This window comes from Danio rerio, chromosome 8, assembly GCF_049306965.1.
Source record: "Danio rerio strain Tuebingen ecotype United States chromosome 8, GRCz12tu, whole genome shotgun sequence".
Lineage (NCBI taxonomy): Eukaryota > Metazoa > Chordata > Actinopteri > Cypriniformes > Danionidae > Danio > Danio rerio.
In genome coordinates this window covers 14,795,001-14,820,157 of record NC_133183.1, presented here as the reverse complement: position 1 = coordinate 14,820,157, position 25,157 = coordinate 14,795,001, and the positions used below count along the sequence as shown (strand labels likewise).

Below are 25,157 nucleotides of genomic sequence, written 5' to 3'. Positions count from 1 at the left end.
CTGACGTGAGTATCCGCAGCTGTATCCTATTTAAACTTTGCCGAAACTAACGTCGCTTAAAATACGCAAGCCTGTTTGGTTTCCATAGGTTACCACGACGCTTTTGGAAATTTCATACAGACGAGCAAACTTTTCTTGGGAGTTTACGCTTTAAAGTGAAACGATAGTATCTAAATTGTGGTAATTATTGTGGTATCTATTACATATTTAAAGTGTAATCCGTAAATATAATGAAATTATAGTAAATATGCCACCCAAACGGAATAAAAGTAGTACTCCGTCCGGAGCAACTCCAACTGGGGCAGGCGCTGCTAACAAAAGCTGGGAGACTTCTCTTTCTGCGGCTGTATTTGAGGAGGTAAAATATAAATTACCTATATCATGTTAAAACTGTTGTTCTTCTTCAATAGCCTGTATTTTCTAGATCATCTAAGATATTTAATCTTTGTCCATGAAAATATATAGTTTTAATAGTTTTTTTTATAATAATATTGTTAATAGTGTTATCATTCAATCAATTGATTAAAAACAAGAAATTATAAACAAATTACACAACTAAATCCTTAAAATATATAATACAAATAAATTTATAGTTGTCCCGTTTCTGTCAGTCCTGTCACATCACATTTGCATTAAATTAATAATAAAATGCATGCAATACACCTATAAGCACGGAGACGGAGAAAAAGCTGACAGTGCTCAATGATGCAGTCTATCATTGAATTGTATGATTTTCTGAGGACGACAAGTCAGGCCCTGTCACCTTTTTTATAAATGAAAATGTTCGCTTCTGGTAGAATTTCTCCTATTTGACAGTGTTTATAACACTTTGTTAATACATTTTACAGCATATTGTAGAATTAACTATCACAAACTGATCAACTGTAACGTAATGCTGTGGTATACACTGAACTGTGATGTATGGTAGACATAATTTATATAGCTGTAGAAAATCTAATACTTTATTGGGTCATTTGTTGTATTATTACCACAGCTACTCTAATTATAGAGTAATTATTTAATACTACAACAGATTAAAACTTTACAATATTCAAAAACACTATAATATTTACTACAAATGACTATTGTTTTTTTATGTGGGCTTTTATTAATTAGTCATTTATTAAGCCTCATGTTGCTTAATGGCTGATTGAATGAAAAATTCTACTTTATACAATGCAAATTTTTTATATTTGCGTTAAAGGACTGGAAAATATTTTCTTCTCTTATTCATCTCTGACTCTAGAATGAGTGGAGGGCCAGTCTGTCTGTAGTGCAGGTGGAGAAAGCAGAGGACGAACAGCTCATCGGTTCCCTAGTGCAGGCGGTCCAACAGCCCATGCGCAGGCTCTTCAGTGTGCTGTCCTGGGAGGACACTCTAGAAAAGGTCTGAAATATAGTTCATGTCCAGTGATTATTCATGTCCAAGAGTAACTATATTTTATTACATGTTAAAAAAAAAAAAAAAAATGAATCAGCTGCTGTTTTTGTGACGCAGATCAATGAACTGGGAAACCCAAAGACAAGAAAAACCAAAGATGTTCCCATGTTTTTTGAGGTGGGTAAACATTAGAGTTACAGTCACTGGCCATTTTATTAGGTATTCGTGATTGCTAACAATTGTTCATGCAAATCACATAGCAGCAAAAAATGCATTTATGCACAGAGATGGATGTTCTGCTAAAGTTCAAAATAAATATCAGATCGGCAATAAGTCATTTTATATACATTTAATTTAATAATTTAATATAAACATTTAATAATAAATGTTGCCTGGTTGTTGGTACCGGACGGGCTGTTCTAACTTCTGAGTATTTCACAAATGTTGAGTCTGCTGTGAATTTACAGAGACTAGTAAAGATATGTGGGCAAAACCGATAGAAAGGCAAAGGTTGCAGTACTAAAAAAAACTACTGGTTACAACTGAGGTCTACAGAAGAGCATCTCTGGATGCATAATATGCCTCCAACTTTGAAGCAGATGAGCAACAGCAGCAAAGTCCACACCGATCCCATTCTTAGCTAAAAAACAGAAAACAAGGCTACGATTCAGATTTGTGCACAAAAATTGAACAACAGATTGAACATAAAATTGAAAATAATTTCCTGGTCTACAATTTCTACAATTTTCTACAAAGTCTCAATTTCTGCTGAGACAGTCAGATGGTAGGGTTAGAATTAGGTGTAACCAACGTAAAATCATGTATCTGCATTGTAATAAAGATATTGTTCACCCCAAATGAAAATGTATTCACCATTTACACTCCCTCTTGTGGTTCCAACCAATTATGACAAGTTACTTTTTTCCACTTACCACAAAAGAAGATATTTTTTAAATTGTTGGATATTGATAGCACTTTGAAGAAAAAAAAATACTATGTTAGTCAACAATTTGCAACTTTTTTCAAAATATATATATATATTTTTTGTTTTTTAGAAGACAGAAACTCAAACATGTTTCGTACAAGTGGAGAGTCAGTAAATGATGAACTAAGAATTTTAATTTTTAGGTAAACTAACCTTTTAATGGTTCATGGCTGCTGCTGGAAGTTTTATGGTGTGTGTGGGATATTTACAGGCACACTTTGCTACCAATTGTACGCTGTTTATGGAGAGTATTATTGCTGCCATGTCAATCTATTTATAATGACCATAGTAGATCTTGTTATGGCTACTTCCAGCAGTATAACAAAGCATGTCACAAAGCTCAAATCATTACAAACTGGATTTCTGAGCATGACAATAAGTTCATTGCTGGAATAGCCTACACAAATCTCATAATCATTACCAAAATCCCATATTATTTTGTTCATGCATGGTTTCAGCATTATGTAAATTGTTGTTCTTTAGGTGACGGAAGTTGCAAAGGCTGTGATGGATGCTGGAGAGGAAATGACAGTGGATCTAATAGCAAAATTAATAAAATTCCAACTACTGATCATCAAAAACACTGACGTTACAAGGAGGGCCTCTGAGCTAAAAGTGAGACTGATTTTAAAAAGATTGCAATTTGTTAAAGTATATTGTGTTATTATTCTTTATTATGAAGAAATTTACACTGGATTTCTGCTGTATAATACAAAACAACTTTCTACACAGTGATAACTGATAGTGTTTAAATTTTTGTGAATAATAGTGTATGCAACAAATATCAATAACAGGCATGTCCAAGCTCGGTCCTGGAGGGCCAGTGTCCTGCAAAGTTTAGTTCCAACCCCAATCAGACACACCTGGGCTAGCTAATCAAGTTCTTACCAGGCTTTCTAGAAACATCTTTGCAGGTGTGTTGAGGCAAGTTGAAGCTAAAATCTGCAGGACATCGGCCCTCCAGGACCGAGTTTGGACACCCCTGATCTATAACATGCCTGAGAAGTTATGTTTTTCTTTAATTGAGTTAAAGATTACATATTTATTTAGCAATAAATTAATTCTAATCTACAGTAGAAGAGTGTGCTTATGTTTTTTTTTTATTAACTATTTCTTAGATAAATAGTAACACAGAATATGAATATTTCAGGCCGTAGAGGAGAATGCTCATGTTAAAGTAGGACTGAATTCTGCCAATAAAGATCAGGGAGGTAAAGGAGCAGCAAAGGGGAAAAAAGTGGCTGACATTCCAGTTCCAACCAAAGACACCAAACTCAAACGCAGGGGGGAGGAGGAAAACACAATCAAATATATAGGTGAGGCATGACCACAGTTAACTAACCACCTTTATCAAAAAACAAGTCTGGTTTTGCACTGTTTATAGTGTTTTAATGTTCTCTTTAAACATGTCTGTCTAGATGATGAGCCTGATGATGGTCCACAGCAATACATTCTGATAGTGGGATTCTATGAACCCCTTCTGATTGCAGTGCTGGACTCAATGGGTATCCATGTGTCCAATGTTATTAAACTGGGTTTACAGAGAGATGAACATTCAGAGGCTCTAGAGGACACAGAGGCAGAGGAGGATCACCAGTCAAATGAAGACCAGGGCAAGATACTGTTTTTACATATATGTGTTCTGTTATAAATAACACAGTGCATGGAGAATGGTGGATTTGGTATTGTGATGTAGTTGAGAAGGCTATTTTACATTTGTATGGATTTAAAAGATTCTCATTTTAACATTTCATCTGTATAGAAGTTGAGACTCTGAAGCAAAAAAGACAGCAGGAGCTAGATGTTTTCTGGAAGCAGTTGGATCAAGTCTTGAACAGTGAGAATATGGGATCCAGACTCAGTCATGTGGCCAGGTTGAACTATATTGTGAAGAGCCAGCTGCTACCCCAGGCTAAGTGTAACACTGAAGCAATGGAAAATAGAGATCAAGTACACATTTTTTGAACCACATACACTGTCAAAAAAGTTCTAAAAGCTGTTTTTTGCAGCAATGCCATGGAATCCATTTTGATTCCCAAATGAACCTTTCAGTCAGAGTTCTTAAAAGAACAAGAACATTTTAATGATCTAAAGGCCCTTTTTCAACTTTGAAACCATTTGTGGAATGAAAATATTCTATAGATGTCAATGAAACCGCAATTGCCAATAAATAAAGCTTATATATGATTTTATAATAACAATAATTAATTTTGTTGCAATGTGTTAAGCCCTTGTCCAGATCATTGTATGTGAAGTAATACAGACATTTCTACATTATGACGTTTTGATTCCATCTGTCATCCTCTACTGTCTGTAGCTGGCATTTGGAGCTGCTATATTTGAAGGGGTGGCATGTTTGGTGTATGACAGCCTGGACTGGAGGAGACAGTACTGCCATTATCTCAGCAGCATGAGGCTGATTCAAGTGCCAGCGGCCTGCAAATCCGGCAGTCCCATCCAGCAGTCCCGACCACAGAGCTCCACTGAGGTATACAACCACCGTTACTAGTAGTAGTGCTGGTAACTTATAATGTAATCTAATGTGAATTTATATAGTGCACTTTATTGTTTATGTACACCCAAAGCGCTTCACAATCATAAGGTGGGGTTTGTCTCTCTATACCACCACCATTGTGCAGCATCCACTTGGATGATGTGACGGCAACCACAGGACAATGGTGCTAGTGCACTCACCACACATAAGCTATTAATGGAGTGGAGAGACATAGAGACAAATTTGGTGGATGGGGATGATTGGGGGGCCACGATTGGTAAGGGCAGATGGAGAGAATTTGGCCAGGACACCAGGTTTACACCCCTACTCTTTACAAGAAGTGCCATGGGATATTTAATGACCACAAAGAACCTCAGTTTAACATCTCATCCCAAATACAACAGCACCCACTGGCAGTAAAGTGTCCCCTTCACTTTACTGAGGCATTAGGACTCTCACAGACTGCAGGTTGAGTGCCCCCTGCTGGCCTCACTAACACCACTTCCAACAGCAACCTTGTTTTGCAATGTGGTCCCCTATCTAAGTACTGACCAGGCTCAGCTTAGCTTCAGTGAGTAACCGGTCTTGGGCTGCAGGGTGACATGGCTGATTAGACATTTCTCAGATTACTTGGCAGGATGTACTTGTTTCTTGTTGCTGATATTTGAAATTGATTATGTTTTAGGTTGTACAAACACCAAGGAAGAAAGTAGCGTCAGAGGAAGATCCTGGTATAAGACAAGGTACACTGATTCTCAACTTTGGTTTATATAGTACTTGATTAACAATTAATACATGTTAATACATGGCCACACTGGTGATTAAATCCTAAAGGTCAAAACAATAAAAGTGGAATGCAGCTTTAATTATTTTCCATGTGTTAGAATTAGACCTGTTTATGTATATGTATATACGTTATGTCATCTTTAAATTGTAAAAGCAAAACTCAAAAAATAAATATTCAAAAAAAAAAAAAAGAATTTGACCTGTTTAATTTTAACTAGTAAAAATAATGACTATCATTCACATTTTTTAAACACAGTTAATAGAAGACAGCCATTACAAAGTAATTTAGTGTAACAATAGTTTTTATATCAAAACATTTGACAGGCATGTTTAGAACAAGAAAGACTTTAATAAACTCAAATTTATTATGACACTGATTAAATGTAATTACAAACTTAATGTTGGGATTTTTAATAATTTCAATAAAGAATCATTTAGTATGTTTGCTTATAATCGTTCATTCAATTTCCTTCGGCTTAGTCCCTTTATTCATTAAGGAATTACCACAGTGGAAGTAACCACCAACTTATCCAACATATGTTTTACACAGCGGATGCTCTTCCAGCTGCAACCCAGTACTGGATCATACACTCATTCACACACATACACTATGGCCAATTTAGTTTATTCAATTCACCTATAGCGCATGTCTTTGGATTGTGAACCCACGTGAACATGGGGAGAACATGCAAACTCCACACAGAAATGCCAACTGATCCAGCTGGGACTCGAACCAGCTACTTTCTTGCTGTGAGGTGACGGTGCTTACCACTGAGCCACCGTGTCGCCTTACTTATACTCATTGATATGTTTTTCATTTACATCGAATGATGATAGAACTTTGATTTACAGATATTTGGATGTTCTTCTTGCATTTTTTAATTTTTCATATGATACAGACACAAAATTGTATTATTTATTAAATTAAATGAAACTTAACCATTGTGTTTCTTTCACAGAACCAGAATCTCCTGTTCTGAGCACAGAGGTTGATATGAGATACTACTGTGACCTACTGAACAGGGTTCCTGCTGAAATCACATCTGTACCACTTATATTACACTGCATGCTGGAGCAGGTGAGGGAAATTTTACAATGACAACAATCGACTTCAAAGAGATATATTTTCAATGCATTGAGAATGTGAGTGCACAAAATAAAGTCCAAAGAGCTTTATATCTAATCATAAAACTAAGCTGCAACATCTGTGCACTGGCTTTATGATCAAATGGGTAAACATGCAATACTAGAGACACACTGTTCACAAGTGATTTCTTTGAAAATGTGGCTGGTAAACTTGTCCTGTGACTTCCTGTGTGATGTTTAGGTTTTAGCCTCAGAACAGGAAACCAAAGCAGGATTGTGTGATTCAGAGGAGCGCTTTAATAGATCAGACCAAGATATCATGAGTTACATGCTCTCATCTGTGCTGAGTCTGCCACAGGACGAAGAGCAAAAGAAGGTAAATAAATTGCCTAAATGAATCTCATTATTAGTACAACAACCATAACAAATAAAAGTGGGTTTCAAAATCGATCTATAATTGCCATAAAATCTATTTGTGCAATGGCAGGAATTAATGAAGGATCTAGGGATGAAGGACAGCTCCATAAGTACTAATCAGAAATGCAGAAACACTCTCCTAATCAATCACCATGATGAGAGAGCAAGGAGACTCCAACCACTTCCTGTGAGCATGTGAATGCACAAAATGACATTATAAAAATGAATACGAGCCCTGTTTACATCTATTAAGATTCACTTTCGCCAGTTGTGAACAAAACCAGATGCTAATAGGGTCTAAAATTGCTTGAGCTTATAGTTTTTTTATCAACTACACTGTAAAAAACAACAACTCAAAATTGTAAGGCAACTTGCTGCAGAGCTTATTTCAGTTGACTTCACTTTCAACCCAAGTACTGCACCTGACTCAATTTAAGTTGAGTAAGCTCAAAAGGTTGGTTGAAGCTAATGCTGGTTGCCTTAAAATTTTAAGTTGAGTCAACTTTTTTTTTTTTTTACAGTGTATCAGATGTAGTTGAAATCATATTTGATCAAATTGCTATCATATGAAAAGCGTAAATTGAACAGTTGAACAGCCACAAAAGGTCACCTCTTCTCCACCTGCTGACCTAACATGGTTGGTATTGGACATGTTGTGAGAGTGCGCCAGACTAGTTATTCTACTATGTTGTGGTGAACCAAAACACAAAGTAATATGAGCAGCTTAATAGTGCAACAACTCATGCTTTGCATTGAGCCCTCTTATGAAAGTGAAATATGGCGTGAAAACTTTGAGCACAAATGCTCAGAAGAATGCATGGTATACTAGTTGGAAACAGTAATAAGTCTCAAATGAAAATGAATTTAATGCAAGATGTAAACAGGGCTTTGCTTGCAAACACAAATGTCAACGATACATGTTTGAAAGGACATTCAAAAGTTTGTTTCTTGAATACACTGATTCTATTTTAACCCTACTGCAATATATTTAATATGCAAATTTCGAAGGCCTTAAAATTTTCAACATGATTAAAACATTTTTGAAAAACCTGATGATGAATGTGATCTGCTTCATGCCTCCTGTTTACCAGTTGACAGTTTATGCTATCATGCTAAAAGGCTTTGAGTATCATTCTATTACAGCCCTCAGTTATTGATACATTACATGTGCTTTACTGATTTGAATGCAGGAATAATACGTTTTATCATTGGTACATTTCTCCTGATCATTCGTTGAGACGCTACATTGAATTGCACATTTTAGATTAGGGTTAAATTGGGGTCATTGAAAAAATAGGAGCTCCATATTTTTTTATTATAAATGATAAAGAGTGATGCAACAAATAAAATGCTGAACATAAATACATATGCAAGGTGCAATACATGATTTAAAAAAAAGCTATTTGTGTGTATGTTAGGCTTAAAGCAGGCATATTTAGCTCTCAAATGTAAAGGGTGTGCAAATCCATATGAATACTATGGTTAAATGAATTCCTCAGGTCCTGGATGACTTTGATGTAGTCAAAACTGAAGCAGACATCATGAAACAAAGCCATGAGTGGACCAGCCTGATGTCTAGACATACAGAAAGCACTACTGATCGACTGACCAGAGCACAGGAACTACTGCACTTCTGCACTGATGGTGAGGAGAAAAAAAATAATAAACGTTTTTTTATTAATAAAATTATTATTAAATGTATCTATATTTCCAGAGTTTACAAGCTGGTCTGAACTTCAGAGGCTTCTACAACTGTTTGTGTTTGAGAGCATGTCTTTAACTACAGTTGACGAGAGTGGCTGTATTAACAGATCTCAATCACACCCTCCAAACCCCACACCATGGGACAAACCTTTTGAATACGCCAAACACCTCTACTGGAGCAAACACAGGATAACAGGTTTGTACAGATTGTACACCCACTATTTTGATTGGCTAGTTTGACAGGACAGCTGTGTGCCCATTAATATAAAGTTCTGCATGTGCGTTTGAAAGCTTGCATACTTTAATTAGGTATTTAGGACAAAAAATCTTAAATACTCAGTACATATCAGAGAATGGCGACATGGTGGGTTAGTAGTTAGCACTGTTGCCTCACAGCAAAAAGGTTGCTGACTAGAGTCCCGGCTGGGTCAGTTGGCATTTTTGTGTGGAGTTTACATGTTCTCTACGTGTTCACATGGGTTTTCTCTGGGTGCTCTGCTTTCCCGCACAGTTCAAAGACATGCAGTATAGGTGGACTGAATAAACTAAATTGGCCATAGTGTATGTGTGTGAATGTGAGAGAGTATAGATGTTTCCCAGTACTGGGTTGCAGCTGGAGGCGCATCCCCTGTGTAAAACATATGCTGGATAAATTTGTGGTTCATTCCGCTGTGGCGACCCCTGATGAATAAAGGAACTAAGCAGAAGGAAAACGAGTGAATGAATATCAGAGCATTTGCAATAAAAGGCAAAGAAATAGTGACTACATAACAAATAGAGTCAATCACACTTGTGCAGTGCGACATTTAGATAAAATTTGTCAAAATAAATACATTTGATTTAAAACTATATAAAAAAGAAAATAAATTTGTCATAAAATGATGTAAACACAGTACCAAGTTCTTATTGATGCTGTCTGGAACTTCAGTAAAAATGAAAGTTCATCTAATTGTACATAACTTTGGGTTGAGAAGGAAAGTAATGCAAAAAAGACAACTTAGCACTGTACGCTGTCTTCAGAGCATCTTGACACTGTAAAAATGCTCCTTTTACTCAGATTTTTGTCTTGTTTCTAGTCTATATATCTAAAAATTCTTAAATCAAGAAGAATTTTTAAGACAAGCAAATCATATTGTCTTGTTTTAAGAAATAATATGTCAAAATTAAGTTAGTTTTTTCTTAAAACAAGCAAAACAATCTGCCAATGGGGTAAGCAAAATAATCATATATCAAAAGCAAAAACAAGATTATTTTTCTTACCCCGTTGCCAGATTATTTTGCTTGTTTTAAAGAAAAACTCAACTAATTTTGGCATATTATTTCTTAAACCAGGCAATATGTTTTGGTTGCCTAGAAAATGTTTCTTGATTAAAGATTTTTTTAGATATTTGGACTAAAAAGAAGACAAAAAAATAAAAGAAAAGAATTTTTTTTTTGCAGTGTATGGTTTTGTTTCTTCATAGTCCTGCATTTTCCTCTTCTGTTATTTATCTAATGCACATGTAAATCTGTGGGCGGTGATAAACAGACTTTAACATGATCCTAAACATGATCCTCTGTGGAGGTGGAGTTTAGCCACATAATTACATAATAAATACGCACATTCCACAACCTGTTGTTTGTGACCCCTTTAAATACAAAACAAATATTTGACAAATCTTTAAAGCCTTTTGCCATTTTATATTTTATAGGATCAGCAAAACGCAGTGCTGAGAATGATGAACAAATGGTAGGATTAATGTTTTGAAACCAAAAGTTGACATTTCTATAAATACACTACACATTTATCTCTGCACCATCATGAGCAATCAATTGATTTATAATATCCTATAAACTGATTATAAAAAGGGTAACGAAGTGACCCTGACAGACCTCCAGGAGACCCTAATTCGCCGACTGGAAGACTATAACTTTGTAGAGAAGCACAGTGCTGATGTTTTTCCCCAGGTAACAATCTTCAGAACACTATTTTCAATATTACTTTTAAAATCTATAAAACATTTAATTACAGATGAGTGTTTCTCTTTCAGGTCCTCCAATCTGCTTCCGAAATGTATAGATGTGTGGACACATTTCAGTGTAGAGACAATGCCGTGTATGTCATCTGCCACAATCCAATGAGCCAACAGAGGAGCTGCAAAGAATTCTGGGAAGGATCACTTCACACAGATGTGGGCTTCAGGTACTTTATCTCTTCTTTGAGATCACAAAATTATTTCAAAATTGATTTGCTATGTAATGACAATTTAGAATTAATTAGAATTTGAATAACTAATTTCTAATAACTAATTCATATTCTAAGAAATAATAATAGTACATACATTTTTAATATTTATTTTGCAAGATACAAGTATTCCTGTTGAACAGCAATTTTTAAAGGCTTAAATAGGCAGGTTAGGTTTATTGGGAAGGTCAGTAGTTTGTTCAGCAGCCCCAAAAAAAAAAAATTCTTATGGAGCTAATTATCCATATCATATTGACATGGCAGTTAAAATAATATATTTATATATTTTTAATCCCAGCTAAACTAAAAGAAATAAGTCTTTCTCCAGAAGAAAAATATAATGCTATTTTTCTGTTCTGTTAAACATCACATTTGAGAAATCTTTGACAAAGAATAAAAATTTTAATCTAAAATCTCACAGAACATAATTTGTATCATAATTTTTTTATATTATATTATATTTTTATTTTGACCTTAAACATGACCCAAGATTCACTCTTGTTACAGTTAGAGGAGATGGAGGTGTAGAATTTGTTAGGCTTAACTCTATAATGAATGATGCCGATGTACTACTTTATACTGAATTTATATTCTTAAAGGAACTACTTGGAATATGTGGCTGATTCAATCAGTGACTGGACCAAGCAGGAAGAGGAAAAATGGCAGATGGAGCAGGAAAAGAAAGTGTCAGAAAGATCTCCAATACAATCCCCTTTGGAAACCAACAGGATAAGAGGCAACATATTCATACCTAACACCTAATATGCTAGCCTGAGCCAGATCAAAAATAATATATATATTAGATATTTGAAAATGTTATTGTGAATTGGGTTGTGTTATAATTGTTTCCTTTTAGACTCTCCAGTTTCAGACACATGTGAACCATATATAAGAGAAGACTCTCTTAAAGTGAGCTGTTTACCTTAACATTTAAGTTTACACAGATTTTCAGTTTTCATGCCTTAACTTTAGGCCTTATTCTCATGTATTTACTGTAGGCATGGAAAATCGAGCAGGAAAGATTAAGGGAAGAGGAGCAATCCATAAAGGCAAAGAAAGAAAAAGGAGGAAAAGCAACACCAAAAGTAGAAGAGAGGATTGACTCTGTAAAGGAGAACAAGAAGGCGATATCAGCAAGAAAAAGCAGAGACAACATGTCCAAAACACCCAGCTCAGCTACAATGTCTAAAGAAAAGGCCAGAGACTTTCAAGAGATGTCACAAGAACCAGCAAACAATGATGTATGAAAAATATGTAAAACATTTCTAGTATCTCAATTTGAAATGGTTGAATCATTGTATACTTTCCACAGGTATTCACAGGCTACAGTTTAAATGGAAAACTGGTGCGGATCATTGGTAAGGTTGAGTCTCTGTATCCCCGTGATGGAGCCCAAATAGATGTGGAGAGCTTTGGCTTTACTCAAGGTTTGAGATCAGGAAAAACTAACATGTACAAACATAAATGTGTTTTTAGAGCTAGTAATTGAAAGCTTTTGTTTATATCTTTCTTACATGATTGTTTTCCTTCATTAGGGTTGACACAAATGAAAGTATGTGTGAAGAAAGATGGCCATCACTTCTACACACACATTTCAGAGAGAAAAATGGATAGTAAACTAAAAGAGGTTGACATGTTCAGTAAACAAGGTATTGATGTGACATTATTTAAAAATAATATATACATATAAGATGTATATTTTATTGTATTTACTGGCCACTTTATTGGGTTAACCTGTACAACTGCTCATTGGTGCAAATTTCTAATTAGTTCAGATGATCTGCTGAAGCAAACCGAGCATTGGGCATTGTTGTTGTATGTTCGAGTATTTCAGAAATTGCTGTTCTACTCAAATTTTCACGCACCACCATCTTTTTTACAGAAAGATGTTTGCAACATAAATGCTCAATACTCAAATCTGCAGCAACTGTATGATTCTTTCTTGTCCATATGCACCACAAAATACATGTTTTCTGCACCTTGTTGAATTGATGCCTCAAAAAAATGAAAGCAGTTCTGAAGCCAAATAAGGGTTTAACCCTGTAATATCAAAGTGTATCTAATAAAGTGGCTTATTTGCATATTTATTTACACATATTGATTTGCCCAATTGTGCTGCTTTTGGAGTTGAAGCAGATTATGAGAGAGAGAGAATTGGCTCTTTTTATGCTGTTCTGGCCAATGGCATTCAGTTTTCCTGCAGTCTGAGCAGTCCAAATAAAACAAGAGGACAAACTCTCCAACCTAATTTGTCCAATGTCTTCTGTATAGACCAGCAACTACAGGAACAGGTGACTGGACAATGAATAATAATGCCAAATGTTGGTTAGTTTACCGTGCAATTAATTTTAATTAAGCTGTTGCTGATTATCTAAATATTTATTTTCTCTCTTGAAAGATGTGTGTTTCTGAGGTACCTGAAGTACAGTGTGAGTCTGTAGATGATCCATATCATTTACCATTCCTCAATCTGTATGTATCTCTTCCTAATGGACTCATCCTGCAATTTGATTTTGATGATTTAGTGGGTGAGCCGTTTTTTTAATTTTCTTTCTGCATAAATAACTTCAGTATGTTAAATGATGCAAAAATTATTTTTTTTTTTTTATCTGCACCGTGTCCTATTTCTATGAATAAAAATTCACATATTTATAGGAAATATTTTCATATTTCAAGTTATAGATTCTTATTTAGTTCATGATTTTTTAACAAAAAATGTAAAACGTTTTGGGTTTTATTGTAACTATCTAAGCGCAAAAAAAAAAAAAGGACAGTTTGCACTGTGGTGCATGGTAAGACAGGCTTGAGCTTTTGCTCTTCATGAGTTATGGTTGGGTGTGTTTTGAGCATAATGTGCATTAAACCAATTAGAGTCTTATCTCCCATTCCCTTTAAGAGTCAGTTGTGTCGCGCCATAGTGCATTTGCTATTTACATGGCAGACTTTGTTAGTGAATAAACTAAACGCTTCATTAGCAAGAAAACAGTTAAACAGACCATCTGCAGCAAGGATAAAGAACGAGCCTCCTCCATTCGGCCTCTTTGCTTTCTCTTTACTTTTAGTCTTTACCTTACTCATTTACCTTCGTGGATAAGACAATGGTGTTGTACGCACTCATCTGAAGACATCTATTAGCCTACATATTTAATTTCATTTGTTAAGTGCAAAGATATGTTTCAAAACTATTTCTAAATTCAGTTCTAATTTTTAGCAAACGGATAAATGAGCAATATGAAGTGTGGTCAAAAAACAAAGTTATATCCAAACACACTCCCTATTCTTATGCCCCATATGGGGATGCAGTCTCAAAAACCAGACAGGTGGACAAACTTTTTTATTAAAACAAATATAAATATGCGTATAATAAATAATACTGCTAATAATAATAACATTATAAAAATGCTAATTGTCATGAATAGACTGAAAAATGCACCCCGACACGAAGGCATGGAGGTAGTGTTTTTTTATATCTATGTAGTAAGTAATATTTTAATAACAATAATAATATTGTAACATTTTTGTCCTTAGCATTAAAATGTATAAAATATATACTAAATATTTTTCTCTCTGCGCTGGACCAGCTTTTTCTTGGTCAAAGGCGCAGTCTATTTCAGTTTCTCAAAATAGCAACACTCCAACATTGCGCCTTAACACGCCTCCTTTATAAACCGGCACACCCATGAGTCCTCAAAGTAGCACAAATGGATTTGCTATTTAAACAATGTGGCGCAAAATGTGACAACTAGGGTTTGAAAATAGCAAAAAAAAATCGGGCAAAATACACCTTGCGCCGGGTGTATGATAGGGCCCTTTATGTGTTTTAAAATACAAAATTTTGCAAAGTACTTACAGTTTTTTTTTTTTAAATGATAATGCAAATCACTTGTTTTGGCTAATACTTAATGACTGAAACAACAATAGTGTACTACTACAGCCCTATGAGTTTGCAAAGTGGTATAGACAACTACTAGCCTTACATAAATAATAGTTTTTTTCTTGTCATTTTGAAAATCATTTGGACAAGGAATATTTTGTCAACAAAATCACCTATACTGGCGTCACGGTGGCGCAATGGGTAGCAAGATCGCCTCATAGCAAGAAACTGGTTCGAGCCCCGGCTGGGCCATTTGGCAATTGTGTGTGGAGTTTGCATGTTCTCCCCATGTTGGCGTGGGTTTCCTCCGGGTGCTCTGGTTTCTCCCACAGTTCAAAGACATGCGCTACAGGTGAATTAAATAAGTTAAATTGGCCAAAGTGTATCTGTGTGAAAGAGTGTGTATGGGTGCTTCCCAGTGTTGGGTTGTGGCTGGAAGGGCATCCACTACGTAAAACATATGCTGGATATGTTGGCGGTCCATTCCACTGTGGCGACCCCTGATTAATAAAGAGACTAAGCTGAAAAGATGAATGAATTTATTAATTAATCACCTATACTAAAAAACTGTTTTAGCACATTTAGTGCATTGTTTCATGTGAGTTTTAACATATCTTGTTTAAAAAAATAAATAACACTACAAAATTCCGCAAAACATGTAATTTCTACATGCAGTTTATATTTTATAAAAGACCATCTTTCTGAGCTTATCCTAGAACCAGCATTTAAACACATCTATGCAGTTTAATTTGTGGTTTCCTTCTTTCAGTACAGAGAGCAGCTCTGGTCTTATCTGTGTTTTCAGATGGGGAATCTTGTGTCCGATCTTTGCTGATACGACAGAGATTGTATAATGCAGGCTCTAGTTCAGACCTCAGCACACACACTGATGTCTCCAGAGTCATTACCAGCAGAGGGACTGTTATCATACACAAGATAGATGGATCTACTGAGGTATTCACACACTCACATACACACATAATAAAGCACATGAATAAGCACTAATAAAATCACAGCCTTATCAAGGACATATATAGTATATTTAAGTGCATTTGTGTGTGCTCCAGGTGCTGTTTGCAGATGGTACAGTCAGTACAAGTCCAGATTCTATACCAGTGTGTGTGTTGGTTCCACATCTAATTTTAAAGGAACCGGAGCCTGTCAAAGAACTGGACATCAAAGACACTAAAGACAAAAAAGGTACCTTAAACAAATCCTATAGGAAACCGAATGTGTATATATACTTCTGTTCCACATTTCTCATTTGGAATGCAAATAAAAAGATTGTCATTTTTTTTTGCATAGCTGTGGATAAAAGGCAATATGATTAGCCCTCTTGTGAAATTTAACTATTTTTCACATATTTGTGATGCTTAACAGAGCAAGGGGATTTTCACATTATTTACTATAATATTTTTTCCTATGGAGAAACTCTTGTTATGTTTAATCCATCTCATTTTGTTTGGCTGGAATAAAAGCAGGTAAAATTAAAAATCAAAGAAAAAATCTTTATTCTTTTGCCCCATTATTTGTATCATTATCATTATTTTTAGTATTAACAAACCACATTTGTCCAATGACTTGCCTGATTAGCCATTTAATACTAGTATCTTGCTAAATAACTTGAAAAAACTCAGTACTGTCATCATGGCAAAGTCTAAAGAAATTAATTTCAATTTATGTGTCAATTTCATGTAACAACTTTCATTCGCAGGCAAGCCTGATTCCAAGGTGAATGCAGAAGAAGAACAACAAAAGCCTGTAGAAAATGAAAAACCAAACTACTATCTCGAGGTAAGCGGGGGCTCTTGGATGACTACTATTCCCTCCGGTCTCAGAGTCGCCTCTAAAGCAGGCAAGAAAGTCGAAGTGCCACCTATACAAGCCTATCAGGCTACAGACCCCTTCAGCGGGACAGTAAGTGTATCATCAATAAATGTAACATCTGCTTTCTCGTCAATTGGTGACTGCTATAATGCAAATGCTACATGCATTCTAATTCTGTATAGGTGGTGGTCACAAGAGAGGACAACGTGCTGTCTGTGCTGAAGAAAGACGCATCTGTGATTGTAGACCATGCAGATGGAACGCGAATTACCACCTTTTACCAGCAGGGTAAGCCACAACATCTGAGCTCAGGTGCAGGAGTCTCTTATTAATGGGGTTTGCCATAGGCAAAGCTCATTAGTGCTATGCTCTTTCTGCTTATTATTATGTTTTTCGGTGCGTAACTAGTCCCGCAGCTTTCGTCCCAGACCCTTGAAAGTGGGGTCAAATCGTCCGGTTTTATCAGGAATGGTGTGCTATGACTTTTATAAGGGGTGGGTTTTTTTTTGGCCCCACCCAAAATCCCATTGACTTAACATTGAGCCAAACTTTGACGAATCACAACGCCGACTGTGAATTTCCTAGAAATATGGGATTCACAACAGCTGTAGGGGGTTGCAGCCTAAGTGAGAACATACCCTGCAAGGGGGTATAAGTTGCACCCCTGGGGCTCTAGGACGTCCCAAAGTTCTCCCATTGACTTACATGGGCCCCATTGACTCCCATTCATTTTTCTAGGTGAGCACTAAACGGTTTGCGAAATGGGCCCACCTTTGATGCGTTATAGCATCAAGTGTGAAATTCGTAGAAATATGGGATTCGCAACATCTGTAAGGGGTTGCAGCTTAAGTGAGAACATACCCCGAAAGGGGGTATAAGTTGTACCCCTGGGGTGCTAGGACGTCCCAAAGGGGTCCCCATTGACTTAACATTGCCCATTGACTCCCATTCATTTCTTTACTCACATGTCAATCACATTACATAGCAGTGTCATGCAGACTTAGGGGTTGGCTTATTTGACTCAGGAAACCAATCAGCATCTCAATATGATTTTGAAGCTCACAAGCCACGCCCCCCAAACCATTTAAAGACCCTTAATAAATGCCCCATTGACTTAACATGGGGTGGGACGTCCCATTGCAGATCCCATTGACTTCTATTATAAAGGTCACACATCTATAACATTACATAGGAGTGTCATAGAGACATGGGGGTGGGCTCATTTGACTCGGGCAACCAATCAGCATCCCTGTATGATAAAGCTCACAAGCCACGCCCCCAAATTGATCCCATAGAAATGTGAAGAGAAGTATGTATTCATTATGAGCCTTGGTTGGAAGATCAGCTAAATGGCTTCATAGATAGTAAAACTCAACTGTTTAACTGTTAGGGGAGTTGTAAAATGAGCGTATTGTTCATGTAATGTAATTAATTAACCGGGTCAAAATTATTTTGACCATATCCTCCTGCAGTATCTTACGTAATGCTCAAATCTGATTACAGAAGAGAAAAGAGTGAGAGTGGAAAAAGCTGAATTTGCCACAGTGGTGATGGACTGTGAAGCACGAACGTGTGAAGTTTTTTTTAGTGATGGCACATCTATCAGTGCAACTGCCCAAGGATTTTATAAAGTAAGAGGATGGATGGACAAAATATATCAGATATATAGGAGGGAACTTCATATGTAATGCCTCTTTCTGTGTCTTTAATACAGATTTATCCTCATAGTGGAGGTGTTCTTCATATTGATAAGGATGGTGGAGCTGTGTACTCATCTAAAGCGTCAAAAGAGCAACCAGAAAGAGACCCGACAGGCCAATATGTGATGAACCACAGAGCAGATGTTTTATGTCAAGTAACGGACTCAGAGTGGAATCACTTTCAGGTAGACTGAAGTAATATGTCTGAAAAAAAAAAAATATCTTGCACTAAAAAATGATCATATTTACCTAGTTATGGACAGATCTAAAAAAATATTTAAAAAGTTTGTATGCAAATGAGGAGACAAAGCAAGGACATAGTTTTGAAAATTTAAAAAAAATTAATTAAATTCCTTATTTTCATGCCAAAAAATTATATACAAATGCAATTACTACATGTTAGAACATGTCGTGATTTAAGTTTAAATTATTATTTTTTATTTATTTTATTTAGTTTTATTTGAGTTTGTAAACTTGTGTGCAGATGTTGAATATATAATATAATAAAACTAATTTTGATGTAAAATATTATTTAAATATAAGTATTTTTAACTGTTTTAATAATAACAGCAACCCTGTATAATAAAAAAATTAAATATTTTCCGTTATTTGGATAAATGGGAAGATTAAGCTGGACTGTGATTATTGCAGTTATCCTGTATAGCTGTGATGAGACTGAATATCAGACGATTAATCGATTAATAGTCTAAAAAGTATATAATTTTTGTAATATTATACAATTATAGTACTTATTAAGATATCATTTTAGTATCATTTTAAGTTAAATAAATTTATTGTGCTTCTGTTTTTTTTTTTTAATATTTCTTAATTTTAGCACTCTTGGTACTTAAAACTTATTTCTGTTCATTTCCAAGGCACACTTTAAAACTTTTTTTACTTTAAAGTATTTTTTAAAGTATTTTATTTCAGCTTTATTTCAATTATCCACCAATGTTTACTCTATAAGTAATATGTTTATAAATAAAGTAATGAACTAAAGTGACAAGGTACTGCTGTGTGCAGGTTTGTGCAGATGGTCATACTGCTGTCACGACTAACGAATCAGAAAAGAGAAAAACAGAGACGGAAACAGACGTTCAAGTAAACGCTGGCTTTAAAACACACCCACCCAGGTAAATGACTCACTTAAGTTAAAGAAAAGGGATTTTTCTCTGGCAAGTTAATAATCAAAGGGTAGACATGAAACTCCAGCTATATAGGTAATCAGGGACAATTGTACAGTCTGAAGTCATTATAGAAAACACAGGATAACACTTTATTTTGATGGCCCATTTGAGTATTAGAGTTATTATTTTATGAGAATTATTTGTTGATATGCTCCTTCAACAAAAGATTTAACTGAATATAACAAACTTAGCAAGTATGTCAACTTACACTAACCTTAACCCCAACCTAACAGTCTACTTATAATCTAATGAAAGTTAGTTGGCATGTTAGATGCAATGTAATTTAAATTCAACAAACGAACCATCAAAATAAAGTGTGAACAAACACAGAATGCAGTTTTCAGCCAATCAGAATCGAGTACTGCAATGAGCCATTCATTTCTTCCGGACTGAAGCAATTTCAGAGCATCAAATTGCATTGTAATATTACATAGTAAGGCTGTCCGCGGCATCTTAAAATGTATTACACTTCAAAAATACAATGTTAGGCCTTAAAAAGTCCTACATTTACTTTATTAATACTAATTTAAGTATTGTGTTGTAGGTCTTAAATCATTTCTAACAGGTCTTAATTTCACCCATCCAATCACCTCAATAAATTATTTTACAAACGTTTTAAACATTAACCCTATTTACCAGAATGTTTTTTTTATAATTTAAAAAAAATTTATGTTAAAAAAAATGTATACAACTTGTTTTTTCAAATATGTGGCTATTAAATTGAAATGTAATTTGCTAATTTTTAGATGGGGCAAGTAAAAATCTATTCCACTGGGCCAACCAGGCCATTAGAAAAATCCTTAACATTTAGCTCTATATCTGAAATGTCATTCAAAAGTCAAGTCTTAAATTTGATTTAGTGAAACCTTCAGAAACCCAGTAGTAAATAGCAATAAAAAATAGCATTTTAGTGAAATCCCTGTAATTAATGGATATTTTTAGCACTGCTAATCTGTTATTTACACTTTATGAACAGTGCTGTATTTTGTATAGTAGAATATTTGCCTTCCTAATGAGTGAAAGTGTATGTAATATGGGTTATAATTCCCACATGGAATCTGTGTGCGCAGAAATCCACAGATTTTTAGTCCATCATTGAGTCTATTTATTTACTTGTGTAAATGTGTGTAAATTTATATTTATTTAGTTTTTAAATTAATTTCAGTAATAATATTGACTAATATGAAGGTGTTAATTTGATTTATTTACAATTTACAGTTTGTAAAGTAATGTTTTCTGTCTTTTAGTAGATATCTATTATATGAGAGACTTGCTTTGTTTACCAAATAAGTGGATCTAGATGGATCTCCATTGTAAACATTAAATAAAAGTTTAAAAGCTTTTTTTTCATATAATAAGGTTTTTGTTACGATACTCCCAAAATACTTCTGCATAAATATGCAGGTTTTTAATAAAATTTTACAAAATAAATGTTTTTTTTCTTCTTGTTTTCAGGTTGTTTGTGGTGAATGAGGACGGTTCAGCTTCAGAGCTGCTGAGAGCTGGAGATGTGGAAGATCTTCTACAGAAGGCTTACTGTGACTCTTCTATCGCTGTTCTCACCGACCCGCTACCAGACTCACAAGGTAAGAACAGTTTACATTAGTAATGCAACAAATGAAAACTCGGGCAAAAACAAAAAAATCAGGATTCACTTGTTGAGAACAGAAACTTAAAATAATATATTTTAAATGTGTTTTTATTAGTGCTGTCAATCGATTTAAAAAAAAAAATTAACTAATTAATCACACTTTTATTGAAAATTAATCGTGATTAAATCACATTTAAAAGACTGAAACTTTTGTAATTTTTGCTATTCAAATGTAAAATGAATGTAAACACAAGACAAAAACTATTTAAATTCAAAATATAATTGTTTGTTAGAATTTTTTTTAACTTGTAACACAGATTTCTTCATGTAAACAACATACCCACAATAAACCATCAAATTCCTGGCTTAACAGCCATATTTAATACAGAAATAAAAACACAGGCATGTTAGTGCCGTTGGAATTTTATAACAATCAATTCCAATAAAGAAAAAAATGATTTCCATGTTGGATTCTAAGTGGACTGCAAAAAAATGACAGGCACTACACATATGGAAAATGAAAAATAGTAATAATAATAATAATAATAATAATAAAGTATTGAATACAAACAATTGCACTCATTGTAAAGTTGTATTGCTGTGAGTTGAGAACATTAATTATAAAGTAGAAACAATTTTGCTTGTCCTCCTTTACATTCATCCAGTTGCTAAGACAGTCCAGTCTGTTGACATTGTCGGGGGACAATGTGGACCTTTTCTTTTGAATGATGTGATCTGAGAGTGCAACATAATCTCTCACAGCAATTCGTAACTTTTTGATTTAGTGGCTACAGACAATGACGTTTAGGCAGGTTTCTTACTAAGAAACACATGCGCGCGCACCCACACACAGACCAGGGCCGTGCACAGGGGGGTGGCCCGGTGGCTAGAGCCACTGTCCCTCTGCCCTCTCAGGAGGCACTTGCTCTTCACTTTGCGATCGCGTTGAGCACCTGCCCCTGACACACACACACACAACACACGCAGGACAGGGCAGCTGAAGCGACTGATTTTAATATGATGAAGATAATACTCTAATTAAGAGTCTACCATGTAAACAGCGATTTTTGATTACATTAAAGGACCACCGAGTCACGAAATGCAGAGGTGTTTCTGTCCGTTCGCCATGCGGTATCAAATTCCAATAAAACAAAAGTTGAAAGTTAAAAATGGAACACCCGAAATTGTATGAAACTCTGGAAAGCCTGTTGATGTGATATTAATTGTTTTATACTGAAACTTGCCTTTAAAAAGTGCTTCCTTGGTCTTATCCATATTTCTTTGCATGTTAAACACACGAAAACCTGTAACTGCGTTAATTGCGTTCATTTTTTTAGACGCGTTAAATATTTAAAATTAATCGCGTGTGTTAACGCACTAATTTTGACAGCACCAGCTTTTATATAATTGAATGTATTAATTTTAGACTTTTTTATTTCATTGAATGTATTATTATCATTATTACTATATAACATTTTTTAAACTAATAACAAACTACACTTGAAATATTTAAAAATATAATAAACATTTTGACAAAATATTGTAGAATAAGTTTAGCAATACAAAAGTTTATTAAAAAAGTACAACAGAGGCTCACAACGACCTCTTTTATAGAAAGATTACGAAAAATACATGAATAACTTTCCCTGGGATCAGTTTATTTTGGTTCACTGATGCTTGGAATCATCCACAGCAGACCTTAAAGCTCAGCATTTTCATTCCACTATCATCTTTAAAAAAGTCAATCCAGTCAATAGTACAAGATCACTGTGCTTGTTCTGCTTGTTCTGTAGTAAGTCAGTTTGAATTATCAATGTATATTTCCAAATTTTTTTTTTGTCATTAATTGTAATTATACAGCGACATTATTGTCTGTCATACAAAAATGAGAAAAATACATGGATAAAACCCCCTGGGATTTTTGATTTATTTACTGATTCATCATCTGTAGGACCAAAAGTCATGTAATATTTTGAGTTCTTTTAAGATCCATAATTGTTAAACACTCAACATCTCATTTAAAGCATTGCATACTTAACATTGCAGCCTATTAAACACCTCAATCATTGTTCTCCTGACTGATTCCCGCTCAGAATCATTTGGCATCACTCTGCTAAGGCCTTTCCCAGACATCAAATCTCATTGGCTCTCATCCAAGCAAGATGATGACATCATTCCCACCAACCTCAAATCCAGGAAATGGGAGTCTTTCCCGGCTTCTGAGGTAATTTCTTATCTTTAGGTGAAACTTTCTTTTAGGATTACCTTTGGTCCAAATGTTTTATATTGCCAAAACAAATCCACATTAAACATCTCATTTATTTGCACCCTAAACATGTTTGGATATGTCTATATGTGATGTATAAGTGTGTGTTGTTTAGTGTGGATTACCTATAATTCCTTAATGGTTTGTTTCCATCTCTGCTGCTTAGAAGAAAACTCCAGGCCCTGTTTTTGGGACCACCCTTGGTTGTAGTCTCCAGTTCAAAGAGAAGCCGTCAAAGTCTGATTCAGTCCACGTCCAACCAGTTTTAGAGTGTCCTGAAGTGCTGCTGGTGCGACAGATTACCCAGAATCCACCTGTCACTGAATCAACACGAAGGAAACTGCAGAACAAAGTCAAGGTGATTTAATTCCTGCACACAAAATAAGCAACATGTGATTTGGTTCTTATTAACGTTAACCTTTTTTAACCTTCCGGTAATAATATAATGTGTCAGTAAAACCACAGCTTTACCACCCATATTATGCTTCCCTTTTCACTTCCTTTCAACATGTTCTGTAACTGAGCAGTTTGTGAATTTTTGAGCTTCAAAAATAAATTGTTTGTACACAGTAGTTTGGCAATAATCGTTACATGCGCACATGGATCATATTTTGGTGTCAGCATCTAATAAAGGGAACAAAAAGTGATTTGAACTGCATAGAAAGCATACACAGGATCTACTTTAAGGTTTTAAATGATGTTTGTTATTTTGGCCTTTACCTTATTATTAGCTAGGCCTCATATTCTAGTTCACTGGAAATCAAATAAGCCTCCAACTACAACCCAATGGCTTGTGGATACCAGTATTTTGTAAAAGGTTAGATGCTCTGGGAAAACAATTTTTTTTTAAAAAGTGTCAATGTTTCAGAACTTACTTAAACATCTTACCTTCCATTTAATAGAGACACTCTCCTTCCTGTTAAATTTATTTATTTTGTTGAAATAAAATTTTTGTTGGTTTTTTTACTATTATTATCTCATACTGTTTTATTGTACAACATTGACAATGTATAAGAACATTTAATTGTGATTGTTGAATGTCTGCATTCAGTTGGTTGTAATTTTCTGTGCACTTTTATTACTTGTTTCCATTTTATCCCTCTTATTATTATCATTTATTCATTCATTTTCTTGTCGGCTTAGTCCCTTTATTAATCCGGGGTTTGCCACAGTGGAATGAACCGCCAACTTATCCAGCAAGTTTTTACGCAGCGGATGCCCTTCCAGCCACAAACCATCTCTGTGAAAGATCCACACACACACTCATACACTACGGACAATTTAGCCTACCCAATTCACCTGTACCGCATGTCTTTGGACTTGTGGGGGAAACCGGAGCACCCGGTGGAAACCCACGCGAACGCAGTATTAACATGTAAACTCCACACAGAAACGCCATCTGAGCCGAGGATCGAACCAGCAACCCAGCGACCTTCTTGCTGTGAAGCGACAGTACTACCTACTTCGCCACTGTATCGCCTCTTATTATTATCATTATAATTTTTTTTTAAATAATTTTTTTCCTTCTCATTTAAAAAAAAAACAACAACAAAGCTAATGATATGTAACTATTTGTACTGAAATATTGTTTGCTTTTTCAAAATAAAAAAACAGCATAAAATGATGTTTGTGAAA

At 35.0% G+C, this 25,157-nt stretch overlaps 1 protein-coding gene and 1 long non-coding RNA gene across 6 annotated transcripts in view; one reads left to right on the top strand and one right to left on the bottom strand.

Annotated features, from left to right (window-relative positions):
* The first annotated feature begins 86 nt into the window (after positions 1-86).
* Positions 87-11,986, top strand: spag17 (sperm associated antigen 17). The gene is made up of 19 exons (XM_073910116.1): positions 87-358; positions 1,247-1,387; positions 1,499-1,558; positions 2,850-2,981; positions 3,517-3,682; positions 3,785-3,979; positions 4,129-4,203; positions 4,684-4,854; positions 5,546-5,603; positions 6,606-6,724; positions 6,974-7,108; positions 7,220-7,336; positions 8,649-8,793; positions 8,864-9,049; positions 10,545-10,582; positions 10,702-10,800; positions 10,884-11,035; positions 11,677-11,813; positions 11,934-11,986. Exons 1-8 carry the CDS (start codon positions 248-250, stop codon positions 4,707-4,709), a joined length of 906 nt encoding a protein of 301 aa, XP_073766217.1. The 5' UTR covers positions 87-247; the 3' UTR covers positions 4,710-4,854; positions 5,546-5,603; positions 6,606-6,724; positions 6,974-7,108; positions 7,220-7,336; positions 8,649-8,793; positions 8,864-9,049; positions 10,545-10,582; positions 10,702-10,800; positions 10,884-11,035; positions 11,677-11,813; positions 11,934-11,986.
* LOC101886593 (uncharacterized) overlaps positions 1,242-25,157 on the bottom strand; it is a 35,986-nt gene continuing 12,070 nt past the window's right edge. For 4 of the 5 annotated variants that reach the window (XR_011016541.2, XR_012384139.1, XR_012384138.1 and 1 more), the window contains 2 exons: positions 23,648-23,862; positions 1,242-1,389 (listed from right to left, as the gene is read on the bottom strand). This is a non-coding gene — a long non-coding RNA (uncharacterized lncRNA). Of the gene's footprint in view, positions 1,390-1,737; positions 2,022-23,647; positions 23,863-25,157 lie in introns of those variants that run through there. The other variant, XR_012384140.1, reaches the window with a different exon arrangement.

What these genes read in the sequence shown, in the direction of transcription:
- spag17 (XM_073910116.1), top strand. Translation starts at nt 248, where the DNA reads ATGCCACCCAAACGGAATAAAAGTAGTACTCCGTCCGGAGCAACTCCA. An exon ending in CCAGTCAAATGAAGACCAGG is followed by an intron (nt 3,980 to 4,128) that starts GCAAGATACTGT and finishes TCATCTGTATAG; the next exon opens with AAGTTGAGACTCTGAAGCAA. An exon ending in GTTGGATCAAGTCTTGAACA is followed by an intron (nt 4,204 to 4,683) that starts GTGAGAATATGG and finishes TACTGTCTGTAG; the next exon opens with CTGGCATTTGGAGCTGCTAT.